Below are 20707 nucleotides of genomic sequence, written 5' to 3' on the forward strand. Positions count from 1 at the left end.
GAGATATATAAATAAGGATATGGCTTCTCTGTATGGACATTCTCAATGTGACTTTCACATTCATTAATTATTATTTTTCTAAAGCATGAAAGGAAATACATGCTGCGTATAAATGTTTGCTCTTTCAAAATCTGCATTCAGGTGAGTAGAGGAAAAGAATATATCAACTAGCATCTACTATGCACTGTGATAAGGTGTGTAGCAAACAGCAGGTAGAATGTATGTGTTGGAGGGCAGATAAGGGAGGCTGAAAATAATATCTCAAGAAGATGATGCCTGAACCAAGGGAGAATTAAATGAACTGCAGTTGGGAAGGGGCTTGATTTAATAGTTATAATTATTCAACAAGACATTTTGTAAAGAAAATACCATTCATTTAACATCATTGAGCTTACTTTGTAGTTAATTACACTGAATGAACTTTGAAATGTTTAAGTGTTTCATCCCTCATGACATGGACCGGAACAGCAGCACTGATCCACAAGTATTCATGATATCTCTGTGGGTTATGACCCTCACACAGTCTTCCTAGACCTTGGGCATTTTTCAGCTATCTGACTTAATAAAACACTTATCTTCCCTTAGTAGCCTGCCCATCTTTCTAATGCAAAACTCCTATCTAACAAGAGTTGAATATTATTCTTGAGACAAAGATGCTAACTAAGACAGACAGAGATGGATTTTAGTGGGTGAGCAGTTTGGTGTTTATATTTATATGTTGATAACCTGAAGAGTTTCTTCCTGAGAAGAGTATGTTTGTAGCTTTTAACAAGAAAGGAGCACAACTCAAGTTAATATTCATGGTGTAGAATCTCCTGCTTTCCACAAGTGGAGGGGCTTAACCCAACTGTCATAATGGGCTTCACCCAGCAACATAAGCAGGGACCCACAGCCAAACATTAGGTGGAGCTCAGGGAATCATGTGGAAGAGGAGAGGAAGGATTGTAGGAGCCAGAGGGAGAAAGGACTGTAGGAGATCACAGGGGCTCAGTGACTGAACCAACAACCAGGGACCCTGCATGATAGTGACTCAGTCCCTCTGCATATACATTACTGTTATATAGCTTGGTTTTATTTGTGGGATTCCTAATAGTAGTAGCATGGTCTGTATCTGATTCTGTTGTTGGATTTTGGGACCCTATTCCTCATACTGAGTTTTCTCAAGGAGTCTTAATACAAGGAAGGTACTTAGTTTTACAGCAGCTTGATAGACCATGTTTTGTTGGTATCCATGGAGGTCTGTCCTTTCTTGGATAGAAATAGAAGAGGAGTGGATGGGGAGCAGAGGGAAGGTGGGGGAGGTCGGAGGACAGCAGGCCAGGGAAAAATGTAGTTGGGATTTAAAATAAATTAGTTCATTTCAATTTTTTTTAAATGAAAGAAATTTGCATATCTATTTTCTGTAACTTGTTTATACTTTCTGTTTAAATTTCCATTTTTTTAGCAATACCTTCCCATACTATTTTCTCTAGTACTTAAATTATTTAATGGCCTATAGACAGTGTAATAATAGCTTCTACCTCTGTGAATAGAGAGGAAAGATTGGAAATGAACCGATGAATACAGCTATTTGACTTTGCCATTAATTCCTTTTCAACAGTCACAGAAAATAGATCAGATTCCTCAAAATAGTATTGGGTCTGAGACACAGGTCTACAAATATAATTTTGTCAATAAGACAGGAAGCATTTGTAAAGTATATGGTGGGCTTCTGTTTTTACTTAAATGGGCCACAAACATATAATACAAAATTGAACCAAATTTAATATTGGAGTCTAAAACATACCTTGTTTATTGCTTTTTCCTGTCTTTAAACTGAAAATATAAGAGGCAATATCTAAAGACAAGGTGCAAATAAAATGTTTTTCCTGCTTCCTCTGATCTCCTTGCATCTAGTAACCTACTTTCTGTCTTTGGACTGATTTGTCTGTTCTGACATTTCATCTAACTGGAATGTATACCACATAGCTTCAAGTATGCTTTGTTTCACTGGGCATATTGTTTTCAAGATTAATTGATGCTGCAGTATAGATCAGTAATGGAGGAATCAAACTTTATGCAATCTTCAAATAGGGACTATCATGAATTGTTTCTACTGTTTGGCTCCAATGAGTATATCCTCCATGAGAATTCATATAAATATGAGCATTTAGTTTTGAGTCTCTTGTGCAAGTAGTAGAATTGATGAGTTATATGAGAAATGCAGTTTGGAGAATTGTAAGACTGTTTTTCCAGGTGCAGAGACCCACAGCTAGACATTATGCAGTCAGAGTCTAAATTGGAGGTCTCCATTAGGTCCCTCCCTTCAGAGATTGGGGAACCACACAGAAGATAAGGAGAAAAACCTGTAGGAGTCAGAGGTCACAGGGGTTGGAGTATAAGAAGAGAACATGTTCCACTGAATCAACAGAGCAGGGCTCATATGGACTCAGAGACTGAAGTGGCAAGCATGGAGCCTACATAAATCTGCACCATTTCTTCTGCTTGTATTTCATAGTTGTTAGCTTGGTGTTTTTGTGGGACTCATAACAGTAAGAGCAGGTTTGGCCCTGACATTTTGGTTCTCTCAGGACTCATTTCCTCCTATGGGGTTGCCTTGTCCAGCCTCCATATAAGGGATTTCACATTGTCTTATTATATCTTGTTTTGTCCTATTTGGCTGTCTTGTCTTGGAGGCCTGCTCTTTTCTGAGAAAGAAACAGATAGAATTGGGAGTGGGGAATGTGCTCAAGTGGAGGGAAGAGAAACTGGTCAGCATATAATTTATAAGAGAAGAATCTTTTTTCCTTTTCTTTTGAGAGACAGAGATAGAGTTTATTGTCTTACACATGCTGTATCATTGTCCTTCATTGAAGGAAATCAAGGCAGGAACTCAAGCAGGCAGGAATCTGGAAACAGTAATTGAAGTAGAGGCCATGGTTTAATTTTACTTGGTTGCTTCTCATGATTCACTTGATTTTCTATGCAACCCATGAGTACTTGCACACCCCCTCAGTTGGCCAGGCCCCCTCACATCAACCATTAAGAAAATGCATACAATCTAGTCTACGGGTTATTGGGCCCAAATTCTGAACCCCAAAGTCAATAAGAGACCCATTCTGATGCAAAAGCAGAGTCTTTTGTTGTTTAATTGGTTCCTTGCCACTGGAGGACCTCCTAGTGACTAGAAGGTCAAGCAAGGTCAGGAAGCTCAATTGAGTCAGAAGACTACATCTTTTCTGCAGCCTGTCATGGCTGCTAAAGTGGGGAGCTGAGTAAGAGAGAGTCTTGTTCCTTCACAGGTCAGTCTGGTAGAGAAATCTTCTCAGTTGAGATTCCTTCTTCCTAGATGATTCAGTTTTGTGGAGTGCTAACCACTACACTGTCACACATGGTTATGTTTACAAAAGGGCCATGTCTTATAACCTCTCCTTATTGTATAGACAGAAAGTCACAGTGCTCTTCTAATTTAATTAGTGAGGAAGGGCTCACTGTTGGCTCTTACTCAAAATCAGCTACTATGTAATCAGATTAAATTGTTCTAGTTGTTACTGAGGGGTCAGAACCCCAATGTTGAGGGACCATCTGTCTGGGCCCTCCAGCTAATCAGGGTTCATACCCGAGAAAGGTAGTGTGAATTGATGAAAGAAGCAAACAATAAACAAGAGATAGAGTCAGAGTCAGGAGGGCATTTAGAAAATATTGAATCTGTCTAAATTTTACTGTTCATAGATTTTTATACTCCCATTAAAATAGGGGTAAAGGCAAAAGACTTCCTTTCCAGTGATACAAGAAACAAATAGAATAATTACCTCTCTGATACATGAAACATCAAGTAACTATATCCTGAGTTAAGTATTCTGTTTTTTAGGCAGGACATGCACCAACCACTTTTTAGGCCAGAAATCCTGTTGCATTTACATCTTAGGCCAGACATCTTTGTTGTTTAACCTTGGAGGAGTAAGGGCAAGTAAAACTCTCTGAACCTAAGTCAAAATGAAGTGCTGTTAATTCTGTGGGTTCCCACAATGACAGAACAATATAAGCCAAAATTCCTTGCTAAGTTAATGTGGAATTTTAAATCCATTGCAACCTATGGCCCAAGGCATGACTGATTTGACTAGAACGTAAACAATACACACTTCTTACTCAAGCTGTGTCCATAAGAATTTCTTCTTTCTAACTAAGTCTTAATTCAAAGTGAGACTATTAGAATCTTTTTTACTCCTCCTCCTCTTTTTCTTCTTTCTCCTCCTCCTTCTCCCTTCTTCCTTCTCCCTTCTTCCTTCTCCCTTCTTCCTTCTTTGGTTTTTGACAGTATCTCTCTATGTAGCCACAGTGTGGCCTCAAACTCAAAAATTACTGTCTCTACCTCTCACCTATATGTTAGAATTTCAGGTATGTACTGACATGCTCAAATAGCCTAATTTTCCATCTTTTTTATTATTCTTTCATCCTGACTATAGTTTTCCCTCCCGGCCTCTCCTCCCAAATATCCCACCCCTACTAACCTTTCCTCAATATCCATTCCCCCCATCAGTTACCATTTAGAAAAGAGAAGGACTCCAGGGGATATCAATCAAACATGGCATAAAAAGTTACAGAAAGACTAGGCAGAAAGCCTCATATAAATGCTGGGCAAGGCAACCTAGTAAGAGGAAAAGCAACCTATGAGCAGAAGAAGGAGTCACAGACACCACTTTTTGGTGACATCTCATTTGGTTTAGTCTCCCTCTTAGTAAATATGAATGACTTTGAAATACTTTTCTTGAATATATGACCATATGTATACATTCTTTGGAATGTCTATGCAAATGAAAAGAGGTTTAAGAGAAGAAATATGAACAAGATTACTATTAGGGGATCTCTGGAACATAGTGAGTACTTTCAATTCTTAAAAATGAAGAAATGCTATATTAAATGATATTAATCAGTCAAAAATAAGAGCTTTATGAAGTCAAGTGGACATCTTTAAGTCAACACTCAGAGAAGATGCATAGATTGTTTTTGGTGTGATATGTATTCTAACCATGTACCTTTTATCTACACCTCCAAAGGTTATTAAGGGCTCAACCCCTGAGAGATTCCCTTTTCTCTATGGCAAAAGTAATACCTTAAGATAATTTTTTTTTACAAAATAATGGGAAAAAAAGTCATTTCTCTTTCTGAGAACCTGTTTGACCATAATATTAGGTCCAGCACTTATTATACCACTGTGCTTCTGATGATAGGTTGTTGTGTCCAAATTCTGAACTCCAAAATCACCAAGAGGCCCATTTCAAAGCAAAAGCAAAATGTTGTTTATTGCAGTTGTTTAACGATCTAATCCCATTAGTTAGTGTCTTTCATCCATCCACCAATGTGGATGGTTGGAGAAAAGACCCCGAGACAGGGATTTTATTGGGAAGTGTAATGGGATTGTCTAGGGGTATGCACAGGCTCAGGATTGGTATGCCTCCGGTCTTGGACAACCTGTCCTGTGTTGACTGGTCAACTAGTTGTTAGGGCCCATAGGTCCTCCCAGGGTGGTTGCTGTGCTCTGCATGTTACTGTTGTGCACTTGTCATAAAGCACCAGAGACTTAAGCACAGCACCACCAGTTAGCTTGTGAGTGATTCCTTGCCATGAGGACATCTGACCTCCTAGTGAGCAGGACAGGCCCAGCAAGGTCAGGCAAGTGCATGTTAGCCTATCATGGCTGTCAAAACAAGGGGTTCATCCCTTCAAGATGACCCATTGGTTTCATAGAAAATGAGAAGGTGTAGGTTTTCTCTATTCTTTAAAATACTTAAGACACAGTTAGTACCTCCAAGCAAGTGTTTAGTGGTTAATTAACTAGGTGTTAAGAAAATTTTTGTACACTTTCCCCCTACCTCGGCATGCAGCAGAATACCTTGAACACACAGTGGTTGCAGTTGCCTGAAAGTCCCTTAAACCAGTCACCTTCCATGCTATCTCTGATCTAGTTTCCCCATTCTCCCACCTCAGGAACTCATGCAATTCTCAGTAGGTTGTATTAGATACTCAATGAAAAGTTTACTTTAATTGGCATTATGCAGACACACTGAAGAATGAGGTTTCCAGAAGATGCTTAATAAACATAGGCTAACTTATTTAGTAAAAGGGAAGAAGCAAAAAAATGATTGTTTCCTCATCAAAGTACCAAGCTCACTACAAGGGCATTTTCCTCTTTACTCATCTAGGGTACAAGAAACCCAGTGAGTTATTATAGTTTAATTCATTTCGTTTATTGACATTGCAAATGTCAGTGAGTAGCAATGCTAAACAGTAATTCCATACCTTCAAAAATCCTTTACAAAACATCTGATTCTAGATACAGTGATTAAAGTGCTGAGTTCAGCTGTGATTCGATTCCTCTTTGCTTAAGATAAGCCCTACACTATCTCTGAGAAGGTAAACATGGCAGCTGAAACTAACGCTGTTATGGAAATGGAATGAGAGAGCATGTGTCTTATGTGTAGAGATTTGAAGAACAATGTAATTGTCTCATAACCTGACTGCATATCCCAAAGACTTGTATGTTGTCAAAATGATAAATGGCTTACTGATTGTGTGAATGCCATTCTGTTTCAAATAAATGTAATAGCATTTAAGAGTTAACAAGTTACTTTATCAGTCATTTCTAGTAACAAATTTCTTCTTTCTTTCTTTCTTTCTTTCTTTCTTTCTTTCTCCTCACTTCCTCTTTTCTCCCTTTTTCTTCCCTCTTTTCTATATGGCAATGCTCTATTAACTCATCTTTAGCCTTTAGCGTGCTTTTGACTTTTAGTGTATTTCTTGTGTGCCTTTATGCCTTTTGATCCTAACAAGTCAAGTATGTCTTTGCATTTCCTTGGCTGCCTCTGTTGCTATTTCTTTATTTTCTGTTTGCATCTAGCAATATGCTATCTGTCTCATGGATTAAAGACAGCTTGAGGAATTAGGCCATATACTTGAGCAACTGGTGCCTATTGAGAGGCCCTTAGTATGATTTCAACTGTTTTTTTGTTTGTTTGTTTGTTTGTTTGCTTGTTTTATTTATTTTGTTTTTGCATGCACCTGAAATAACTATTCTGCAAGGTATCCATGACAGTTTCTTTGGAAACTCCTCCTTTCAAAGGCTTTTCTTCATGCCATAATTTGTAGAAAAATCTCCATGACTTTTCTCACTTCTGTGATACTGATATAATTAGCAAAGTCAGAGGGCCTGCTTCCATGTGAAGTGCAGTATCTGTGCCCCTTCATATCCCACATACTGAGATCATATTTATGAGCGCTCAAAATAATGGTTATGACTATTCAGAGGAAAAGTAATATTTTTAAATAATATAAATATGTTCATTTTATGCAAAATTTTAGAGAATGATGTCAATGTTTAGACACATTCTAAGACACAAAAGAATGAAAAAAAATTAAGACACAAGAGAATGAAAAAAAAATTTGAAATGAAAAATGAATAGCCCTTCCTGAAATCTGTTATATTTTTTAACTCACCTACCTCTCCTACTCCCTACCACTGTTTTAGTCTGTTCTTCAAATGTGGGTGTTGGGAGATAAGTGAAAACAGATAAATTAGTTATGGAGTGTTTCCTGACTGCTGATATATTTACTTACAGAAGATCTGTGGGCATATTTGTCAGGGTGAGACTCAGATATATATATACCTTAAATACATTCAATACCAGGTAGAATTATCCTATGAATACTGAAGAGAAAGTGTGGAACTTTGTTTTTATTGGTAAGCTACAAAATCCTAAGAATAGTGCATGATCGTTCCATGCTCTAATTCTTTTTTTTTTTGAAATGAAGGAAATATTTACATTTGATAAATAAATTTACTCCAAGCATTGCTAGTCTGTGTGGACTTCAATAATGTATAATCTCAAATCCTCAAATCCTAAAACTGAATTTACTAATTGAATAAAAAGAAAAGAAAAGAAAAAAGAAAAAGGAAAGGAAAGGCCATGAATGCTTCTAAGTCTGGGGAAGAATAAATTTATTGTAGACAAAAGGAAAAGCATAGGCAGAGACAGGGACATCTAGAAAAATCCAGTGGACATAACCAGGCTGAGTGCTATTATATTATATTCTGTCTACTAAGTAGACACTGTTCAAACTATCTGAGTGATTTCTGTTGCCATACCACCATAGATATCTGTTCCCAAAGTTCCAGAAGTCATCTGCATTAATCCTGAAATAAAAGAGTTAACACTTGAAAGCACAGTGGGCTACAGGGCCCTACATTTTCACAGACACACTGATTGATTCTAGTTATATCTATCATGCCCATGTCAACTATTTAGTATCTTTGATATCCTCTTTATTAATATAGTATAAATTTAAACTGGAAAAGCTCTTTAATCAAGAAACATAAAAATGTTTGTGAAAATCAAACTCTAATTTAAATCATATCTGCCACAACAAGTTAAAAATAACCTGAATTATTATCCTGCATTTTGAAGATAGAAAGAAGGGTTCACCTAGGATTCTGGAAAGACAGTCAAATTAATGCTGTCCAATTAGAGGAATCTCATATCCTGAAATATTTTCCTTTTGAAAGACAAGGGTTCAGTCACTTTTCTATAGATTATTCTTGTGGTGCTTTGCAGGAGACTGCTAAATAAACAGAAACTATGGGAAACTCCTGGGCTAAAGGTAGACAACTGTCAACTATGGACCTGTAGATGATAATAAATAAGGTCATCAAGGGTACCTAATGCTCAGAGTGCAGAATGCATGACAATCTGAAATGAAAAATGCGCCACTCAGAATCCAACCCCACTGTTTAATGCAGTGAGTCTTGGATGGATCCTATGTGTTCCCATGTCTAACACAGTAGCCTGCAGGTAACTCAAATAATTCTGGTTTGAAAACCACACCGGGAATAGAAAAGCCCTGGAGAATAAGTAGAAGAGAGAAAAGAAATAAAATCCTGGCCAGTGGGAAGCAATATTGTAAAGCCTGTCAAACTGTATTCTCTGAGTCTGAAAGTTATCAGATAAGAACAATGAAGCCTGGAGCCAAGGTCACAATCTGTCTGGCTCCCAAACTCCATTCATCAAATGAGGACAGAAGCAGCATCAAGATCAACAATCTGCAGTGTTATTTGAAAGATGATTGACCAATAAAGATTCTGAGTATGCTTTAGAAGTGATTTGGAGACCAGTCTTTAGTAATCCATAATTTAATTGTTGAATAGATGAAAGTGTTGTCAAGAATCAAAGAGGACAGGGACGTCAAGAATACATGCAGCATGAAAGTTGGTGAAAGGCTGCTCACAAAGGCCAACCTGGTGAAGAGATTAAAACAAGATGAGAAAATTAAAATGTGGGAGCATAGCATGTGCCTTTTCAGTACCATGATTTGGTACTGAATGGCAATAGTGTTTAAGAACAAACACAGAATGCACTTGTTTCAATGACAGTCACTAATTTTACCATCCGGGTGAAAGTGGAAGCACTTTGTATAGATACATGTTGGTATACAAGTATAAGGGTAAATATTGAATTTTATGATAAATTCTCCATTTAGAAAATACATTTACTTCCACCTAACATTATATGCCCCATGTAGGTATATTTAACCTGGAGCAGAGGTAGTTATCTCTCCTTTTCATTCTCTCCTCCCTCTCTTCCCCTTTCTCCTACTTTCTTTTCTTTTCTCCTCTCTTCTTTCCTTCCTATTTTTTGATAGAATCTCCCAGTGTAGCCTAAGACTGGCCTCAGATACACAATCTATCTGCTTCAGCACCTGGAATGCTGGGATTACAGGAATGCCCTACCATAGTCAACTACTTCGACAGAGTTTAAAAGTAGTATTTCCAGGTGGAACGTAGTAGGCATGTCATACAAATTTAATAGGGAGTCATTCTGCATTTGCTGTAAGAATGGGCATTTTTAAGATACAACAAGAGCCTTCAGTCCTCTCAACAGTATTTCACTCATCTGAACCTCAAAATGTTGTACCCAGCATTCCTGTTTTCCCTACACTAGCAAAGTGGTCAATTGTATGATCTCTCACCATAGGGGCAAACAAATCTATCTTGCCTGCTGAGAAATGGTGTGTTTTCTTTTCAAACAACACTGTATTAAATATTTTATAAGTCAATCTCACACCAGTGTTTCTTCGTGGGTGCCAAACAAGTGGAAGATTCAACAGGGAATTTCAATATATGGAGTAGTTTTCATTTACGCTGATGCCCTAGAAGAGGTTGCCAGATATAAAGACCATATGCAAGTCATTTTTCTCACTTTCAAGGTATTTTAAACCATTGGGATTGCTCATTACAATCTTAACTTGCTTTTAGAGTACTGTCAAGTGATGAGCTATCAGAGAGAAGTGGAAAACTTCATGCTGAAACTGTCATTTGCCAACCAGGAGTGTGAAAGATTTATTCTTCTCTCTGCCCTGTTACTTTTTTCTGTAGGTGATCTTTTTTTCTATAATTTCTTTTCCTCTGACAGTTAAATAACACACATTCAGCATAGGGCTCCAGTGCTGATCTTTTGGGATGCTCTCAGAAACAGCAGCATTGTGAACTAAGTTCTCTCCATCCTTGACTGTCTACTGTGATTATTATCTGTAATTGCCAATTTCACATTCTTGTTCTTGCAACAGAAATAGGGGTTCCCACAGTGTATGCAGTATTGTGTTTAGAGCATAGAAACTCTCCCAAAGTGACACTCAAATTCAACTCAATACTTAAATGGAAAAGGAGCCATTTCTTAGTCATTAATAAATTAACTTTCATTGCAAAAATCCACAGGGATTTTTGTCTTCCAGCCATATATTTCCTTCCCATTTTGCTCTTAATGAATTAACTACCACTGCTTCCTACAGTGTGCTTAATTACTGTGCTGATTGCTTACTATGTATGCTACATGAAGTGGAATGAATACAAAAGTGAAAAAAAAAAAACCCTCTCTGTGACCTCCTTGGGGAGAGAGATTAAAACCCAATAAAAATAAGAAAACACATTAAACCACATGGAACAAGAAACAGACAAGTATTCCAGATGATTGCACAGGCCCTGTGGTTAGGTTCCTCAGTCACTAACCTGCCTTCTCTCCCTGAGCCCTTGGCCTGTTGTCACCAGGCTTTAAGCATTTTTTAAAGCCACCACCCTTCCTCTGCCCTTCATGACCCTCTCTCTTAAAATCTTTTCCTAATTTTTGTTTTGTTTAATTTCTTCACCATTGTACTCCATCCCATAGAATTAGATTTACTTTACTTTTGTGAAGTTCTTTGTACTTTATCTAAATTTTAAGTTGCTTTTGTAATTTTTGCTCTTGCCATTGCTGTGGGTCTCTTTATGTTGCCCAGGCTGCCTTTGAATTTTGTCTTCCTACCTCCTTCATACTCCATAGAGCTGCAGTTTGGGACAACTGACTTGCACCAAACCTGGCTCTTAAATTGTTTTTCAGGTGCTTCTCAAGTCTAAACATCTAAATATTTGATTGTTCAGGTATTTTATAAGAATTTGTCTTGTTCTATTTGTTTATTATAGGCACATGGGTGTGTGCCTACATTTATGACTGCTTCGTGGAAAGGTAAGAAGAGGGTATTGGAGACCATGATACTAAAGTTACAGACAGTTGTGAGTCTCCATGTGTGTTTTGGGAACCAAACTCAGGTTCTCTGCAAGAGTAGCAAATGCTCTTAACCACAAAGCCATATATCTAGCCCATGAGTTTATTTCTTTTGATGACAAAAAATTCACTATGTTTCAACGTAAACATAGAAAACTGTTCAAGCATAAACATACAAATCAATCTATAAACATCTCTGTGCACATCTTTGTCACACCATCCATAAAATCAGAGGTCAAAGGGACTTGAATCTATTGTTTTCAGAAGCATTCAGTCTTGTCATATATGATATTCATAGACAGGAAGAGAGAGAGGGGTATCTAATAATGATTCTCTACTGAATATGACCCTAAGAAAGAGCTGTTAAAAATGGGATTCATGGAAGAATTGATTTACCAATTCATTCAAATACTGAAAAATTCATAAATACAGCATAATTTTGTTTAAATTATCAAATTATGTATTTCTAAAAAATGATTAAATACATGCCAAAATCATAATGAACACTTTATAGTCAGCTCAGTGTATTGGATTATCTTAATGGTGCTCCAATTTTAAAAACCATAAATATGTCCCAAATGTATTGGCTGAGTTTATAGGTGAGAATATGGTATATTATCTCTGATGTAGCTCAAGGATTTAACTTTAAAAGACTGAAGATAGATCTCATCTCTTTTGCTACTTAGGGCACAAAAACATATAATGAATGGTATATGATAGTTGATTTTTATTTTATGTTCTATATAATGAGTTTTGCAATGATTTATGTTAAATAATAAACACATACAGATAGATATGTATATATGCTCATAAAAGGATTTATCAATTTTAGTGGGTATTATCCACAATGCCTGCTGTTTTATACTAGGTTACATTTGATTATAAATTTTAGAAAGCCTAAGTAATGGTTACTTTGGTATTCTGTATGTTACTTACTTAACATAAGCTTAGGTAGGTGGTTTTCAAATTTGTAAAGCAGAATAGTCTTGAAACCTGTCAATCTATGTTTTTGGCATGATTACTTTACTAATGGACTTTGACTTCATGAGTCATATGTGATAAACTTGTGTCCATGTGCTGTGCTTTGTGGTGAGAAGTAAAATGTAGGTATCACAGAAAAATGCTTGGATAAATGCTGATATTTTAAACATTCTGATAATTTCTATTGATTTACTTATACAAGTATCACATCCAGCACTCTTTCATGGCCCATCTCATGGAGCTTTACAAAATAATGAAACTGCTCATTTGGAAACCAGTTAGTATTTGAAATTAATTCTGTGATTCTTCAAGCTATGGTATAGATTCCTCAAGTACATGTACTGTATTCACAGCTTCTCATAACCAGGTCTTTTTCAGAGCCACTTAATGGGGTCCCTGATCCTCTGTAATGTGCTGACAGATGATTCCCACTGTGACAGCAATGTAATTGGTGGAATTGTATGGGAACCCCAGGAGACCGCAATTGTCAGATGGAAATTAATTGATTGTAATTGCTTTGCTATTGTATTGCACTCTGAGTCTGTAGCTTGTTAAAACCACTGATTATAAAAATAAGGATCTTACTTTTTCTGCTGTAGGTTATGTTAATTGAAAGTTGTTCTCAGAGAAATGATCAGTGAATATCAATCAATGGGTAATAAGAAATTAAAGGAGAAGTTAAGTAGCCGATCATGAATTAACAGCATACTTCAGCAGTTGGGAAAGCCATCAACTGTGCTATGTTTTATACTGAATTTTCTGCTTGGAGCGCCTGCATATCAACTATTCCACATAGAAAAAAAGATAGATTCTGTCTGGCTATATAGCACACACTGCCCTAAATTGCAGATCTTTGCCATAGGGAAGATTTAGGAAACACAATGTATCTGTTTAGCAGAACTTTTGTCTTGTGGAAAGTCTTAATGGGAAGTTATCTTAAAACAGAAAACAGTCCCCATTGTAACCAGAAGTGACTTCAAAATCCTGTTTTTAATGTCTATGCATAACTTATGAGTGAAGACTCTGAAGTCATCATATTGAAATATCAACCAATACTGAAATGTACCAAAACTATTCCACCATATCTATTTCTTCTTGTTCTTAAAGGCACATTAACTAGTAGTATTGTTGTAATGAGGTCATTAATGTTCTTGTCTTTCACTCATGATAACTGCTTGATTTGTGATATCATAGAGGTCATATTTATTGTCCATATTTTACTGAGTACTAATTCTGATTATGTCTCAGCACTTTCCCACTATGAATTCATTGAATTAAAGAGTGGGTGGGCTTGGGAGTGAAACCATGAAGTACAAAACATTGTGACTAACTGACAACCATGAAAAGGAAATTTAGCAATATTAAATGCCAGATAATTTCTTCATCTTTTACTTATAAAAACATTTACTTTCTAGGCTTTCTAGTGGAATTGCTGTTAATGCTTTAGTTGTTTAAAACTCTGAAACTAGAAAAAAATATGTAGATGAGGCAGTGGAATCATCCTATTTCTAGGATATATTTATGGCTTGTTTACTCTTTGGGATGCAGGCATATGTATTGCTTAATAAAAAGTTAAAAGTAACTATGATTTTTAAAGTACATGTTTAAAGGAATGCTGAAAATCACAATTATGTGTGCCATTAAATATTTTCCATGATTATTCTTTACATGCTACTGTCTTCCAGAATTTGTAGCATTGAAATTTTAATTACATAATGAAATGAGAATATGAAAGAAAATTTACCAGCTGTCAGTATTATAGCTGTAAGTAGTACAGCACTCCAAAACTGACATCTCCACACAACTGTGAGGATGTATATTGTGAGGATATATATATATATATATATATATATATATATATAATATATATATGTTTAACAACATTTGGCAATGATAAAGGGAATGAATTCCATGTTGCTTCAATCCTTCTTACAGCATGTTGGTTAAAGGTAAAGTGAACAAAAGTTTTTGTACTGTGCTTGACTTACAACCATTCATTCAGCTGGGCAGTGGTGGCACATGCCTTTAATCCCAGCACTCGGGAGGTAGAGGCAGGTGGATCTCTGAGTTCAAGACCAACCTGGTCTACAAGAGCTAGTTCCAGGACAGCATCCAAAGCCACAGAGAAACCCTGTCTTGAAAAACAAAAGCAAAACAAACAAACAAACAAACAAAAACAACCATTCATTCAATTCTTGCTGTTATGTGTAATCAAGTGTGAGAGTGGCTAATCCCTAGAGCAGTGTTTCTCAACCTGAAGGTCATGACTCCTTTTGGTAGCTTATCAGATATCCTGCATATTAGATATTTACTTCATGATAACAGTAACAAAATTATAGTTATGAAGGAGCAATGAAGCAATTTTATGGTTGGGGGTCACCACAACATGATGGCGACAGCATTAGGAAGGCTGAGAACCACTGCCCCAGCATGACTCCAGTGTTAAAATGCAGTACGAGGGTATCAATGGGAGACTGGTCCCATGGTATGAATTGGATTCTGACTGGATGTTCAAGCCCTTACCTATATTGATATAGTGTTTACATCTCCTATGCACTTCTTCCTATATAATTAACTCATGTACAACACTTATGATGTAGAGTATAATATAAATGTTGTTTAAATAGATGTCATTGTCTCTTTTTCAGGGAATAATGATGAGGAGAAAAAGTCTGAACAGATACAATTTAATTTTTGTAGTTTTACAAGTCAAGGTCTTTCTGTGTAAAAGCCCAGCTGTTCTGCAACTAGCTTTGTAGACCCAGCTGGCCTTGAATTCACAGAGATCTGCCTGTCTCTGCCTCCCCAGTGCTGGGATTAAAGGCATGCTCTACCATGCTCAGCTACAATTTAATTTTGTTAAAAGTGCTTCGAAATGAATACAGTACCTTGCAAAGCTGAGAGTGCTTTAGCTATTTGAACCCTTATTTTTTTTTTGTTTCTGTTGTTGCTGCTGCATTCGTTTTTCCCTGAGTAAAGGCAATGCTATATTATTTAGCATATCTTTGTAATCTATATATAGCACAGTCTTTCCTTGCGTTAATAATCATCTGACCTCCACTCATGGGTGGCTGGCAATAGAGATGAGCTTCTTCAGTTGCAAGTTATTTTTACTGAATTATTTTTCATCTGTGGTTAGTTGAATCCTAGGATACAGGACTGGCTATTAGAAAACTGAACACAGTAGGTTAATTCAACTGTTTTTATTAGTTTTTTTTCCTTTTTAAAAAATTTAAATTAGAAACAAATTTCTTTTATATGTCAATCTCAGTTCCCTCTTGCTCCCTCCTCCCCCTTTCCCTCACTAGCTCCCTATCACAACCCCTTTCTGCTTCCCAGGGAGGGTGAGGCCTTCCATGGGGGATCTTCAAAGTCTGTCATATCATTTGGAGCAGGGCCTAGGCCCTCCACAGTGTGTCTAGGCTGAGAGAGTATCCCTCTATGTGGAGAGGACTCCCAAAGTCCATGTGTGTGCTATGGTTAAATACTGATCCACTACCAGTGGCCCCATAGATTGTCCAGACCTCCAAACTGACCTTCTCATTCAGGGGGTCTGGAACAGTTCTATGGTGTTTTCCAAACTATCAGTCTGGGGTCCATGAGCCACCCCTTGTTCAGGTCAGCTGTTTCTGTGGGTTTCTCCAGCCAGGTTATTTTGATTAAAGATTGGTGCTGTCTGTCTCCAATCCCCGTGAGTATTGTCTTTGCGTAGTCCTGGACTCACAACTCCAGCTAATGATAGAAGTGATCTGTATGATAATACATGTCAACATTATTTTGCTCTTTTCTCTCCTCTTCAGATACTACGACATATTCCACTGAACGATCTGAGCACTTCAAACCCTGCAGAGACAAGGACCTAGCTTATTGTCTCAATGATGGCGAGTGCTTTGTGATTGAGACACTGACAGGATCCCATAAACACTGTCGGTAAGCCCCTGAACCAGATAAAGAGAAGACCCTCATTGAGGACCAGAGGTAGAGGGTGGGGGGCAGGCCTTCACAATACAAGGACTAGAGGTAGAGGGTAGGGGGCAGGCCTTCACAATACAAGGACTAGAGGTAGAGGGTGGGGGGCAGGCCTTCACAATACAATATCCTGGTGTGTATACAGCAGTGTTTTAGTGAAGAAATTGATACAACAAGGAGCGAGGCTCCTTTCTTATTGTTATTTGAGGAAGAAACAATAGATAAAAAGATATATGTGATTATGTTTTGCCTAACAAGTCAAAGAAGATTTCCTTTGTATCTGCCAATGTAATGGAAGTGATTATTATTCTCCAAAGCCTGTATTCATGACATGAGACCCAAGCTTGTGTCCTGTCACTCAGAAACAATTCTTTCCTCAGAAATTTCCTTCCTTGCAAATTTAAAAATTTTAGTAAGAGATACAAACTCCTCATTTTAGACAGAGTTTGATGTTTACTGTGAAGCAAACCCCAAAGGCTGCACCTGTGTCCCGAGAGAGCTGCATTTTATTATGATTCTGCTGCACTTATTAATTTCATGTTTTTGAAAACACCTGTGATGAAGAACTTCTCTCCAGCAAGATGTTGTAAATGAAATGATTGTCCTGTTAGAGCCCAGGTAGAGAACCACTTAAAGGAAATTCCCAGTAGATTAAGGAAGGTGTTTAATTGGTTTTCAGAGACACCAGGTTATATAACTGCTAGAAATTCAAGCAAGGGGATATAAACAATGCACTCCTAGATGTGGCCACTTTAAGACTCAATAGAAGAATAAAATTAGCATTCAAAAGATATTTCCCACCATGCTTTTATTTCTAGCACTACCCTTGTAATTTGTTTTTCCTTTCAATTGTACATGCTTCAGTGACTATATGTATCCACAACCCTTCCTTTTCCTTTATTTACTCTTCTCATATGACACAGTTATTAAATTAATTATGCTGACTTACATAGCATGGAAATTATGACTTTTTTCTCTCTATTGCTTTATAAAACTTTATCCCCATGTTGTTTTATTGTGATGAATTAGAGAAATGTATCGTTTAGTTATGGAATTAGAATATGACAGCAAATCTGACTTGGTTCATGAACAACCCTGAGTCCATGAAGATGTGTGGCTGCTGAGGACAGAAGGACAGATCAATGGTATTAGGAGTTCTCTGCGCTGCGTTAGGGCAAAGAGTATGCAATGTTTCTTTACCTTGGACATGAAACTTTAATGGGGTTTAGCCTCTTCATTATATACCCCTCTTCTTTACTTACTTACTCTCTTCTCTATCTTATGAATTTATCCCAATTAAACATTTTTCATTTCATTGTTACTCTCTACAAACCTGAGTGGGAAATAGGGGTAAAGTATGGAGGGTTCCATTCTATACATTTCCTGTATTTGTTATTTCCTGGGAATGCTGACAAGTATCTTTTAAGTTACTCAGATCTTAGAAGGAAAAACACATGGGCACCCTTTTCAGAGCCTGGTGTGTGTCCAAGGTCTTTTAGTCACTCAGCTAAGAGTTAAAGTTACCTTAGTCCATAGGATTAGGTCATGGTGTGAAAATAGTGATAGGATTGGTGGCATGGTTTGTTACTAGACATTCGTATGCTGGGGGTATAACCCTCAGTACGCTGATATTGAGGTGATCACCTTGAAGTTTCAAGAACTAGTGGTAGATATCATGGTTTTCCCACTCCTGTGAATAGATTAACATTACCTCACAAGATTATCAAATTCAATAAGAGAGAATATGTTTCCTAAGGAGTACACTGCCATGAGTAACATTGATCCAACTTCCTCCCTATATTTTAATAGGGTTATGTGTGTGCCCTTTTATCCATGACTAGTTCCTTCTTTGTTTCTCTAACACAGTGTGATGCAATATCACTGGGATACTGACACCATCTTGTCTGTGTCCCCAGTCACCATAATAATAACCCAAACTCACTTCCTTATTTTACAAGTTACTTAGTCCCACTTGTTATAGTAATAGCATTAAAAAGTAAATTAAAAAGTAAAAATTGCTGACCTCCTCCTCCACTGAAGGAGAGATGAATTAGAAGAATCAGCTATGAAGGCAACTTCTTTGATGGTGTTTTACCACAAAGATGGATCAGATCTAACCGAACCAATGTGTGCCAGTATGAGTCATCTGTTCTAAAAGTGAATATACAGAAAAGGACAGAGTGATTCAAAGCCTTTTCAAACATATGGTCTCACTAGTTCCTTAAGTTTGTGAGTATATTAATCTTCCCTTTATTTTTCTGTATTTTAAACATATTAATTATACAAATTATTGGTATTCATGTTTCATTTTCATAAGCACACATTATTCAAATATCATGTCCAGTCCTCTGTGTTGGTTACTCTCTTCACTCTCCAGCAACTTTAGATTTTCCTATTTTTTCTTCAGTTTTGTTCCCTATTATTCCATATCTTTCCTGATTCTATTGTCCATTACTTAATTCCAATCTTCTATGTGGTATAAATTTTCTAGGACTGGTAAGGCCAAGAATGACAGGCCACATAGTTGACAGGCCACAACTGAAATCTGTTGTCTTCCAGTTTGGCAGATTAAAGACCAGTTATCAAGATTACATTGGGGGTTGTTTCTTTTGAGGCTTTTTGACTTTGTGTGCTACATCTTCTCTCTCTTTGTCTTCTCACTGTGTTTCCATATCTCATCTTCTTCTATGGATACAAGTCATAATGGATTACATACCACCCTGTGACTTTCTGCTAACTTCATTCTTGTTTGTAAAACAGTACAGATTGCTTTCCTCACACACCTAAGCCCTGGGAAGGTTGCTCCTAAGGTGGCAGCAAAGCAAATAAACAAACAAAAAGCCAAATAGGCAAACATGATCCTTCAGAAAATAATTTTCCCCAAGCATACTCACACCCTGAGACACTGAAAATTAATAGTTCATCACAGGGATTTATTGAAACCTGTGTAGCCCATAACAACAGATCTCATGTTCACAAAGGGAATCTTTCTTCACACATGTGCAACTCTAAATTTTGTATCTCATAAAATTGGAGAAATACCAGTGGTTTAACTAGAAGGTTATGTAATACTTGGATCTTCTGTCTTCATATTTTTGCATATTTTGGTTCAGACAACCTATTATTTAACATAGAGTGACAACATAGCTAATCATGACAAAAGAGCAGTCATACTCAGAATTGGAACTCAAGTATGTTAATAGACAACTAGCCTATAAATCTCTTACTAGTATGAATAAGTCACACATCATACATTCCTGCTATTCATCTCCCAGGACTTGCTGTGAATATCACACATCACACTTGGCGGCTATTCATCTCTCAAGATTTGCTGTGAATGAAAGGCACACATTTGTTCCTGTGTCAGCCATTCTTAAACTTTCTGAGGCAGCTATTAATACTATGCCATTTTTATAGCACTCTACTTAAGTACTCTGTTTCACTCACTCTTCCCTCATTTGGCAAATGTTTATTGGACATCTATCACCAATATACTTTGAATAAATACATACAGAAATGAATTTAAGAATTAAATGGCCCTGCACTTTGTGATGTGTTTGCAGAAGTAATGACTGACATGACACTGGTGGCAGCTTTATGATGTATTAGTTACTGTAAAATGTTCCAAATAATATAAGGCCCTATTTAGTGTATTTGTACAGCAATATAAAGGCATATAACTGTATCTACTTGTTAGTATATTTTCAGTTACAAAATACTATAAAACAAAGTCTGAGATCAATTATAATGATGTTTTCTTGACTTCCTTTTTTAAAAGTTGCAATGTTGTAACAAACTACATCATCTATCTTTCCATGTCATGAGAAGCAACTGTGCTCTGACATAGATCTCTTTCATTGTTAATAGAGAATTAGTAACAAAGCATTCATTAGAGATTCAAAGAATGTTTTATCAAACAACAAAAAAGTGTTCATTGAGAGCCCAGTATGGTGACACATGCATGTAATACCAGCACTCCAGAGTCAAAAGCAGAAGGATTTCCATGAGTTCTAGGCCATCCTGGTCTACATAGTCTCAAAAGGTAAACAAGAAGAAAACTACACCAAACAAAGAAGTGCTTGATAAGGAAAGAGTGAGAAAGGTCAGTAATAAAATCATGAGGGACAGATTGCTTAATAAATGGTTCTCAGACAAATCAAACACAAAGTATATATTTTCCTTACTTCATA

At 36.9% G+C, this 20707-nt stretch overlaps 1 protein-coding gene across 1 annotated transcript in view; it reads left to right on the plus strand.

Moving 5' to 3' along the window:
* Window positions 1-20707, plus strand: part of Nrg3 (neuregulin 3) — a 1018353-nt gene that overhangs the window by 420970 nt on the left and 576676 nt on the right. The window contains exon 3 of the mRNA XM_027389423.2: window positions 16349-16478. Coding sequence (XP_027245224.2) covers window positions 16349-16478 — 130 coding nt within the window. The remainder of the gene's footprint in view (window positions 1-16348; window positions 16479-20707) is intronic.

The sequence above is a fragment of the Cricetulus griseus genome (assembly GCF_003668045.3).
Source record: "Cricetulus griseus strain 17A/GY chromosome 1 unlocalized genomic scaffold, alternate assembly CriGri-PICRH-1.0 chr1_1, whole genome shotgun sequence".
Lineage (NCBI taxonomy): Eukaryota > Metazoa > Chordata > Mammalia > Rodentia > Cricetidae > Cricetulus > Cricetulus griseus.